The following is a 14,960-nucleotide window of genomic DNA, read 5'->3' as shown; positions in this document are numbered from 1 at the left end:
AGCGGGATGGTCTTGCTGCGGCGGTAGTGACCAGGTCGTATCCACTAGCAACGGCTCTACCTCTCTGGCTGCTGAAGATAGGCGCGGTACAAGGGAGTAGACAGAAGCAAGGTCGGACGTAGCAGAAGGTCGGGGCAGGCAGCAAGGTTCGTAGTCAGGGTGGGTAGCAGAAGTTCTGGTACACAGGCTTTGGACACACAAAACGCTTTCACTAGGCACAAGGGCAACAAGATCCGGCAAGGGAGTGCATGGGAGGAGGTCAGATATAGTCAGGGACCAGGTGGAAGCCAATTAAGCTAATTGGGCCCGGCACCAATCATTGGTGCACTGGCCCTTTAAGTCTCAGGGAGCTGGCGCGCGCGCGCCCTAGAGAGCGGAGCCGCGCGCGCCAGCACATGACAGCAGGGGACGGGAACGGGTAAGTGACCTGGGATGCGATTCGCGAGCGGGCGCGTCCCGCTGTGCGAATCGCATCCCCGACGGCCATGACAGTGCAGCGCTCCCGGTCAGCGGGACCGACCGGGGCGCTGCGGAGAGAGAGACGCCGTACGCGCTCCGGGGAGGAGCGGGGACCCGGAGCGCTAGGCATAACACTGTGTACACATACAGCTCAGCTACATGCACATTACACATATACAGCTCTACTGTGTACACATACAGGTCAGCTACATGTACATTACACATATACAGCTCTACTGTGTACACATACAGCTCAGCTACATGTACATTACACATATGCAGCTCTACTGTGTACACATACAGCTCAGCTACATACACATATACAGCTCTACTGTGTACACATACAGCTCAGCTACATGTACATTACACATACAGCTCTACTGTGTACACATACAGCTCAGCTACATGTACATTACACATATACAGCTCTACTGTGTACACATACAGCTCAGCTACATGTACATTACACATATACAGCTCTACTGTGTACACATACAGCTCAGTTACATGTACATTACACATATACAGCTCAACTGTGTACACATACAGCTCAGCTACATGTACATTACACATATACAGCTCAACTGTGTACACATACAGCTCAGCTACATGTACATTACACATATACAGCTCTACTGTGTACACATACAGCTCAGCTACATGTACATTACACATATACCGCTCTTCTGTGTACACATACAGCTCAGCTACATGTACATTACACATATACAGCTCTACTGTGTACACATACAGCTCAGCTACATGCACATTACACATGTACAGCTCTACTGTGTACACATACAGCTCAGCTACATGTACATTACACATATACAGCTCTACTGTGTACACATACAGCTCAGCTACATGCACATTACACATATACAGCTCTACTGTGTACACATACAGCTCCGCTACATGCACATTACACATATACAGCTCTACTGTGTACACATACAGCTCAGCTACATGTACATTACACATATACAGCTCTATTATGTACACATACAGCTCAGTTACATGTACATTACACACATACAGCTCAGCTACATGTACATTACACATATACAGCTCTACTGTGTACACATACAGCTCAGCTACATGTACATTACACATATACAGCACTACTGTGTACACATACAACTCAGCTACATGTACATTACACATATACAGCTCTACTGTGTACACATACAGCTCAGCTACATGCACATTACACATATACAGCTCTACTGTGTACACATACAGCTCAGCTACATGCACATTACACATATACAGCTCTACTGTGTACACATACAGTTCAGCTACATGTACATTACACACATACAGCTCAGCTACATGTATATTACACATATACAGCTCTACTGTGTACACATACAGCTCAGCTACATGTACATTACACATATACAGCTCTACTGTGTACACATACAGCTCAGCTACATGTACATTACACATATACAGCTCTACTGTGTACACATACAGCTCAGCTACATGTACATTACACATATACAGCTCTACTGTGTACATATACAGCTCAGCTACATGTACATTACACACATACAGCACTACTGTGTACACATACAGCTCAGCTACATGCACATTACACATATACAGCTCTACTGTGTACACATACAGCTCAGCTACATGCACATTACACATATACAGCTCTACTGTGTACACATACAGCTCAGCTACATGTACATTACACATATACAGCTCTACTGTGTACACATACAGCTCAGGTACATGCACATTACACATATACAGCTCTACTGTGTACACATACAGCTCAGCTACATGTACATTACACATATACAGCTCTACTGTGTACACATACAGCTCAGCTACATGCACATTACACATATACAGCTCTACTGTGTACACATACAGCTCAGCTACATGTACATTACACATATACAGCTCTTCTGTGTACACATACAGCTCAGCTACATGCACATTACACATATACAGCTCTACTGTGTACACATACAGCTCAGCTACATGTACATTACACATATACAGCTCTACTGTGTACACATACAGCTCAGCTACATGTACATTACATATATACAGCTCTACTGTGTACACATACAGCTCAGCTACATGTACATTACACACATACAGCTCAGCTACAGGTACATTACACATATACAGCTCTACTGTGTACACATACAGCTCAGCTACATGTACATTACACACATATACAGCTCTACTGTGTACACATACAGCTCAGCTACATGTACATTACACATATACAGCTCTACTGTGTACACATACAGCTCAGCTACATGCACATTACACATATACAGCTCTACTGTGTACACATACAGTTCAGCTACATGCACATTACACATATACACCTCTACTGTGTACACATACAGCTCAGCTACATGCACACTACACATATACAGCTCTACTGTGTACACATACAGCTCAGCTACATGTACATTACACATATACAGCTCTACTGTGTACACATACAGCTCAGCTACATGTACATTACACACATACAGCACTACTGTGTACACATACAGCTCAGCTACATGCACATTACACATATACAGCTCTACTGTGTACACATACAGCTCAGCTACATGTACATTACACATATACAGCTCTACTGTGTACACATACAGCTCAGCTACATGCACATTACACATATACAGCTCTACTGTGTACACATACAGCTCAGCTACATGTACATTACACATATACAGCTCTACTGTGTACACATACAGCTCAGCTACATGCACATTACACATATACAGCACTACTGTGTACACATACAGCTCAGCTACATGTACATTACACATATATAGCTCTACTGTGTACACATACAGCACAGCTACATGTACATTACACATATACAGCTCTACTGTGTACACATACAGCATAGCTACATGCACATTACACATATACAGCTCTACTGTGTACACATACAGCTCAGCTACATGCACATTACACATATACAGCTCTACTGTGTACACATACAGCTCAGCTACATGTACATTACACATATACAGCTCTACTGTGTACACATACAGCTCAGCTACATGTACATTACATATATACAGCTCTACTGTGTACACATACAGCTCAGCTACATGTACATTACACACATACAGCTCAGCTACAGGTACATTACACATATACAGCTCTACTGTGTACACATACAGCTCAGCTACATGTACATTACACACATATACAGCTCTACTGTGTACACATACAGCTCAGCTACATGTACATTACACATATACAGCTCTACTGTGTACACATACAGCTCAGGTACATGTACATTACACATATACAGCTCTACTGTGTACACATACAGCTCAGCTACATGTACATTACACATATACAGCTCTACTGTGTACACATACAGCTCAGCTACATGCACATTACACATATACAGCTCTACTGTGTACACATACAGCTCAGCTACATGTACATTACACATATACAGCTCTACTGTGTACACATACAGCTCAGCTACATGCACATTACACATATACAGCTCTACTGTGTACACATACAGCTCAGGTACATGTACATTACACATATACAGCTCTACTGTGTACACATACAGCTCAGCTACATGTACATTACACATATACAGCTCTACTGTGTACACATACAGCTCAGCTACATGCACATTACACATATACAGCTCTACTGTGTACACATGCAGCTCAGCTACATGCACATTACACATATACAGCTCTACTGTGTACACATGCAGCTCAGGTACATGTACATTACACATATACAGCTCTACTGTGTACACATACAGCTCAGCTACATGTACATTACACATATACAGCTCTACTGTGTACACATACAGCTCAGCTACATGCACATTACACATATACAGCTCTACTGTGTACACATACAGCTCAGCTACATGTACATTACACATATACAGCTCTACTGTGTACACATACAGCTCAGCTACATGTACATTACACATATACAGCTCTACTGTGTACACATACGGCTCAGCTACATGTACATTACACATATACAGCTCTACTGTGTACACATACAGCTCAGCTACATGTACATTACACATATACAGCTCTACTGTGTACACATACAGCTCAGCTACATGCACATTACACATATACAGCTCTACTGTGTACACATACAGCTCAGCTACATATACATTACACATATACAGCTTTACTGTGTACACATACAGCTCAGCTACATATACATTACACATATACAGCTCTACTGTGTACACATACAGCTCAGCTACATGCACATTACACATATACAGCTCTACTGTGTACACATACAGCTCAGCTACATGTACATTACACATATACAGCACTACTGTGTACACATACAGCTCAGCTACATGTACATTACACATATACAGCTCTACTGTGTACACATACAGCTCAGCTACATGTACATTACACATATACAGCACTACTGTGTACACATACAGCTCAGCTACATGTACATTACACATATACAGCTCTATTGTGTACACATACAGCTCAGCTCCATGTACATTACACATATACAGCTCTACTGTGTACACATACAGCTCAGCTACATGCACATTACACATATACAGCTCTACTGTGTACACATACAGCTCAGCTACATGTACATTACACATATACAGCTCTACTGTGTACACATACAGCTCAGCTACATGCACATTACACATATACAGCTCTACTGTGTACACATACAGCTCAGCTACATGCACATTACACATATACAGCTCTACTGTGTACACATACAGCTCAGCTACATGTACATTACACATATACAGCTCTACTGTGTACACATACAGCTCAGCTACATGCACATTACACATATACAGCTCTACTGTGTACACATACAGCTCAGCTACATGTACATTACACATATACAGCTCTACTGTGTACACATACAGCTCAGCTACATGCACATTACACATATACAGCTCTACTGTGTACACATACAGCTCAGCTACATGTACATTACACATATACAGCTCTACTGTGTACACATACAGCTCAGCTACATGTACATTACACATATACAGCTCTACTGTGTACACATACAGCTCAGCTACATGTACATTACACATATACAGCTCTACTGTGTACACATACAGCTCAGCTACATGTACATTACACATATACAGCTCTACTGTGTACACATACAGCTCAGCTACATGTACATTACACATACACAGCTCTACTGTGTACACATACAGCTCAGCTACATGTACATTACACATATACAGCACTACTGTGTACACATACAGCTCAGCTACATGCACATTACACATATACAGCTCTACTGTGTACACATACAGCTCAGCTACATGCACATTACACATATACAGCTCTACTGTACACATACAGCTCAGCTACATGTACATTACACATATACAGCTCTACTGTGTACACATACAGCTCAGCTACATGTACATTACACATATACAGCTCTACTGTGTACACATACAGCTCAGCTACATGTACGTTACACATATACAGCTCTACTGTGTACACATACAGCTCAGCTACATGTACATTACACATACACAGCTCTACTGTGTACACATACAGCTCAGCTACATGTACATTACACATATACAGCACTACTGTGTACACATACAGCTCAGCTACATGCACATTACACATATACAGATCTACTGTGTACACATACAGCTCAGCTACATGCACATTACACATATACAGCTCTACTGTACACATACAGCTCAGCTACATGTACATTACACATATACAGCTCTACTGTGTACACATACAGCTCAGCTACATGTACATTACACATATACAGCTCTACTGTGTACACATACAGCTCAGCTACATGTAAATTACACATATACAGCTCTACTGTGTACACATACAGCTCAGCTACATGTACATTACACATATACAGCTCTACTGTGTACACATGCAGCTCAGCTACATGCACATTACACATATACAGCTCTACTGTGTACACATACAGCTCAGCTACATGCACATTACACATATACAGCTCTACTGTGTACACATACAGCTCAGCTACATGTACATTACACATATACAGCTCTACTGTGTACACATACAGCTCAGCTACATGCACATTACACATATACAGCTCTACTGTGTACACATACAGCTCAGCTACATGTACATTACACATATACAGCTCTACTGTGTACACATACAGCTCAGCTACATGTACATTACACATATACAGCTCTACTGTGTACACATACAGCTCAGCTACATGTACATTACACATATACAGCTCTACTGTGTACACATACAGCTCAGCTACATGCACATTACACATATACAGCTCTACTGTGTACACATACAGCTCAGCTACATGCACATTACACATATACAGCTCTACTGTGTACACATACAGCTCAGCTACATGCACATTACACATATACAGCTCTACTGTGTACACATACAGCTCAGCTACATGTACATTACACATATACAGCACTACTGTGTACACATACAGCTCAGCTACATGTACATTACACATATACAGCTCAACTGTGTACACATACAGCTCAGCTACATGTACATTACACATATACAGCACTACTGTGTACACATACAGCTCAGCTACATGTACATTACACATATACAGCTCTATTGTGTACACATACAGCTCAGCTCCATGTACATTACACATATACAGCTCTACTGTGTACACATACAGCTCAGCTACATGCACATTACACATATACAGCTCTACTGTGTACACATACAGCTCAGCTACATGTACATTACACATATACAGCTCTACTGTGTACACATACAGCTCAGCTACATGCACATTACACATATACAGCTCTACTGTGTACACATACAGCTCAGCTACATGTACATTACACATATACAGCTCTACTGTGTACACATACATCTCAGCTACATGCACATTACACATATACAGCTCTACTGTGTACACATACAGCTCAGCTACATGCACATTACACATATACAGCTCTACTGTGTACACATACAGCTCAGCTACATGCACATTACACATATACAGCTCTACTGTGTACACATACAGCTCAGCTACATGTACATTACACATATACAGCTCTACTGTGTACACATACAGCTCAGCTACATGTACATTACACATATACAGCTCTACTGTGTACACATACAGCTCAGCTACATGTACATTACACATATACAGCTCTACTGTGTACACATACAGCTCAGCTACATGTACATTACACATATACAGCTCTACTGTGTACACATACAGCTCAGCTACATGTACATTACACATATACAGCTCTACTGTGTACACATACAGCTCAGCTACATGTACATTACACATACACAGCTCTACTGTGTACACATACAGCTCAGCTACATGTACATTACACATATACAGCACTACTGTGTACACATACAGCTCAGCTACATGCACATTACACATATACAGCTCTACTGTGTACACATACAGCTCAGCTACATGCACATTACACATATACAGCTCTACTGTACACATACAGCTCAGCTACATGTACATTACACATATACAGCTCTACTGTGTACACATACAGCTCAGCTACATGCACATTACACATATACAGCTCTACTGTGTACACATACAGCTCAGCTACATGTACATTACACATATACAGCTCTACTGTGTACACATACAGCTCAGCTACATGTACATTACACATATACAGCTCTACTGTGTACACATACAGCTCAGCTACATGTACATTACACATATACAGCTCTACTGTGTACACATACAGCTCAGCTACATGTACATTACACATATACAGCTCTACTGTGTACACATACAGCTCAGCTACATGTATATTACACATATACAGCTCTACTGTGTACACATACAGCTCAACTACATGTACATTACACATATACAGCTCTACTGTGTACACATACAGCTCAGCTACATGCACATTACACACAGCTCTGCTGCAGACATATATAACACACACATACACAGCTCTGCACCACGCACATCACACACACACAGCTCTGCTGCATACACATAACTTCAGCTCATCCAGCAGCGATCACAACCAGCACAGCAGAGTCCTGCATACACTGAGCAGATGAGCCTAGAGCAGCAGCCCCTGATCATGTGAATCCTCCTCCTCCATGTGACTGATCACATGACGGTGACATCATCGCAGGTCCTGTAAGTACACGGCTCCAGTACAGTCTGCGGACCAGGGATTTTAATGGTAATTGTTATATAGTTATTATTAGATATTGTGCAGGTTATTACATACACACATCTATATATACACACATCTATATATACACATACACACATCTATATATACACATACACACATCTATATATACACATACACACATCTATATATACACATACACACATCTATATATACACACACATCTATATATACACATCTATATATACATACACACATCTATATATACACATACACACATCTATATATACACATACACACATCTATATACACATACACACATCTATATATACACATACACACATCTATATATACACATACACACATCTATATATACACATACACACATCTATATATACACATACACACATCTATATATACATACACATTATATACTATATACACACATTATATACTATATACACATTATACATACACATTATATACTATATACACACACATATATATATATATATACACACATACATATATATATATATATATATACACACATCTATATACACATACACACATCTATATACACATACACACATCTATATATACACATACACACATCTATATACACATACACACATCTCTATATACACATACACACATCTATATATACACATACACACATCTATATACACATACACACATCTATATATACACATACACACATCTCTATACACATACACACATCTATATATACACATACACACATCTATATATACATACACACATCTATATATACATACACACATCTATATACACATACACACATCTATATATACATACACACATCTATATATACACATACACACATCTATATACACATACACACATCTATATATACACATACACACATCTATATATACACATATATACATCTATATACACATACACACATCTATATATACACATACACACATCTATATATACACATACACACATCTATATATACACATACACACATCTATATATACACATATATACATCTATATATACACATACACACATCTATATATACACATACACACATCTATATACACATACACACATCTATATACACATACACACATCTATATACACACATCTATATATACACATACACACATCTATATATACACATACACACATCTATATATACACAAACACACATCTATATACACATACACACATCTATATACACATACACACATCTATATATACACACATCTATATATACACATACACACATCTATATATACACATACACACATCTATATATACATATACACATCTATATATACATACACACATCTATATATACACATACACACATCTATATACACATACACACATCTATATATACACATACACACATCTATATATACACATACACATCTATATACACATACACACATCTATATATACATACATCTATATACACACATACACACATCTATATATACACATACATCTATATATACACATACACACATCTATATATACATACACACATCTATATATACACATACATCTATATATACACATACACACATCTATATATACATACATCTATATACACATACACACATCTATATATACATATACACACATCTATATATACACATACACATCTATATACACATACACACATCTATATATACACATATACACATCTATATACACATACACACATCTATATATACACATACACACATCTCTATACACATACACACATCTATATATACACATACACACATCTATATATACATACACACATCTATATATACATACACACATCTATATACACATACACACATCTATATATACATACACACATCTATATATACACATACACACATCTATATACACATACACACATCTATATATACACATATATACATCTATATACACATACACACATCTATATATACACATACACACATCTATATATACACATACACACATCTATATATACACATACACACATCTATATATACACATATATACATCTATATATACACATACACACATCTATATATACACATACACACATCTATATACACATACACACATCTATATACACATACACACATCTATATACACACATCTATATATACACATACACACATCTATATATACACATACACACATCTATATATACACAAACACACATCTATATACACATACACACATCTATATACACATACACACATCTATATATACACACATCTATATATACACATACACACATCTATATATACACATACACACATCTATATATACATATACACATCTATATATACATACACACATCTATATATACACATACACACATCTATATACACATACACACATCTATATATACACATACACACATCTATATATACACATACACATCTATATACACATACACACATCTATATATACATACATCTATATACACACATACACACATCTATATATACACATACATCTATATATACACATACACACATCTATATATACATACACACATCTATATATACACATACATCTATATATACACATACACACATCTATATATACATACATCTATATACACATACACACATCTATATATACATATACACACATCTATATATACACATACACATCTATATACACATACACACATCTATATACACATACACACATCTATATATACATACATCTATATACACACACACACATCTATATACACATACACACATCTATATATATATATATACACATCTATATATACATACACACATCTATATACACATACACACATCTATATATACATACACACATCTATATATACATACACACATCTATATATACACATACACACATCTATATATACACATACACACATCTATATATACACATACACACATCTATATATACACATACACACATCTATATATACACATACACACATCTATATATACACATACACACACACACATCTATATATACATACACACATCTATATATACACATACACACATCTATATACACATACACACATCTATATATACACATACACACATCTATATATACATACACACATCTATATACACATACACACATCTATATACACATACACATATATACATCTATATACACATACACACATCTATATATACACATATATACATCTATATATACACATACACACATCTATATATACACATACACACATCTATATATACACATACACACATCTATATACACATACACACATCTATATACACATACACACATCTATATACACATACACACATCTATATATACACATACACACATCTATATATACATACACACATCTATATATACACATACACACATCTATATACACATACACACATCTATATATACACATACACACATCTATATATACACATACACACATCCACACATCTATATACACATACACACATCTATATATACACATACACACATCTATATATACACAAACACACATCTATATACACATACACACATCTATATATACACATACACACATCTATATATACACAAACACACATCTATATATACACATACACACATCTATATACACATACACACATCTATATATACACATACACACATCTATATATACACATACACACATCTATATATACACATACACACATCTATATATACACATACACACATCTATATATACACATACACACATCTATATATACACATACACACATCTATATATACACATACACACATCTATATATACACATACACACATCTATATATACATACACACATCTATATACACACATACACACATCTATATATACACATACACACATCTATATATACATACACACATCTATATACACACATACACACATCTATATATACACATACACACATCTATATATACACATACACACATCTATATATACACATACACACATCTATATATACACATACACACATCTATATATACACATACACACATCTATATATACACATACACACATCTATATATACACATACACACATCTATATACACATACACACATCTATATATACACATACACACATCTATATATACACATACACACATCTATATATACACATACACACATCTATATATACACATACACACATCTATATATACACATACACACATCTATATATACATACACACATCTATATATACATACACACATCTATATATACACATACACACATCTATATATACACATACACACATCTATATATACACATACACACATCTATATATACACATACACACATCTATATATACACATACACACATCTATATATACACATACACACATCTATATATACACATACACACATCTATATATACACATACACACATCTATATATACACATACACACATCTATATATACACAAACACACATCTATATATACACATACACATCTATATATACACATACACACATCTATATATACACATACACACATCTATATATACACATACACACATCTATATATACACATACACATCTATATATACACACATGTATATATACAGACCTGGTCGCACATCCACAATTTGTATTTTGATCTATTTGCTTCTCAGCATAAATAAAAAAAACTAACAGGTTGTTATTTTACATTTTGATCAAAAAGTACAAGCTCACTCGCCACGTCAAGGCCACCTATTTAGAGTGGGTCCCTAACATCCCTAACATAATGTGGCGTAGCACTGGGCAGCGACCACCACCGCCGCAACACCAGTGCCCACAGGGGGAACGACCCACCGGCAGAGCAGCCCCAATGCCACTCAAACCAGTCCCTGGGCCGCACTCCCCACAGACACGGCGCCACGGCAGCAATGGACGCCGCACAGCACCACACCAGGGGGAACAAGGTGTAAAAGCCACTTACCATGTGCTCCCAGTCAGACTGGGAGGCTACCAGAAAAGAAAGGGCCCTGAGCAGCTTCCTGCTACTTATATAGGGTTGGGCTGAGGGGTGGGCTTGTGGATGTGCGACCATGTCTGTTACTTGATTCACATTGTGTTTTTACTTGGTCTGCACTCTTCCCCACCCCCTCAGCCCAACCCTATATAAGTAGCAGGAAGCTGCTCAGGGCCCATTCTTTTCTGGTAGCCTCCCAGTCTGACTGGGAGCACATGGTAAGTGGCTTTTACACCTTGTTCCCCCTGGTGTGGTGCTGTGCGGCGTCCATTGCTGCCTTGGCGCGGTGTCTGTGGGGAGTGCGGCAGGGACTGGTTTGAGTGGCATTTGGGCTGCTCTGCCGGTGGGTCGTTCCCCCTGTGGGCACTCGTGGTGATGGTCGCAGCCCAGTGCTACGCCATATTGTTAGGGACCCACTCTATATAGGTGGCCTTGACGTGGCGAGTGGGCTTGTACTTTTTGATCAAAATGTAAAATAACAACCAGTTAGTTTTTGAATTTATTCTGAGAAGCAAATAGATCAAAATAAAAAATTGTGTATGTGCGACCATGTCTGTTTTCTCTACACAAATTCACATTAAATATACAAAAATAATACAATCTACTGACTAAATCCCCAAATCTATATAAAGCCAAAATTGTACACACGACACCAATCTAGTCACATAACAATGAGGGAGTAATTAACCCCGAGTTATACATCAATAACCACAATATATCAACCCAAATGAATCCGCAGAATAACATGAACAATGAAGATGGAATCAAACAATACAATAAAACACAAGATTATTAGTGAGCAGATATTTCCTCTATGTGACACCCAATGACTTCACTTAGACATTACTGATTAACCCAAATCTGATCCGTACATTAGGTAGTTATACATTGTATTTATACCCGTATACAATTGCCTATATACCTCTCATACCCAAATGGCCCCTCCCTTTCACTATGGACCCCAAGGGGTTATATTATGAAGACCAATATATATAAAGGAAAGTGTCACCATGTTATGTTCTCGTCTTCAGATCTATGTGAGTATAAAGGACAAATCCAACCTCAAGAAAGAGACACAACATAGCGATACCCTCTGCAGCCGCTTCTCAGGACCTCTGGTTCTGAATACTGAGAACCACACAAAATGGACCATCTTATCTTATAAAAGTCCTTACAAAATTACAATCCTGAGTCTGGATATTTATAATGTGATTTCCCCTCAGAGAATTCTCCTGGATGACCCATCAACCATGGAGAGAGACAGGAACAAGATGGCCGACAGGATCATAAACCTCACCCTACAGATACTCTTCCGGCTTACTGGAGAGGTGAGGGATTCTGGGAGTTATGTCACATGACCTCATT

At 37.7% G+C, this 14,960-nt stretch overlaps 1 protein-coding gene across 1 annotated transcript in view; it reads left to right on the top strand.

The window, feature by feature from the left end:
- Window positions 1-14,960, top strand: part of LOC130302850 (oocyte zinc finger protein XlCOF7.1-like) — a 185,990-nt gene that overhangs the window by 153,951 nt on the left and 17,079 nt on the right. The window contains 1 exon segment of the mRNA XM_056551747.1: window positions 14,627-14,923. Coding sequence (XP_056407722.1) covers window positions 14,627-14,923 — 297 coding nt within the window.

Source organism: Hyla sarda, chromosome 1 (assembly GCF_029499605.1).
Source record: "Hyla sarda isolate aHylSar1 chromosome 1, aHylSar1.hap1, whole genome shotgun sequence".
Lineage (NCBI taxonomy): Eukaryota > Metazoa > Chordata > Amphibia > Anura > Hylidae > Hyla > Hyla sarda.
This window is presented reverse-complemented; position numbering and strand designations above follow the sequence as displayed.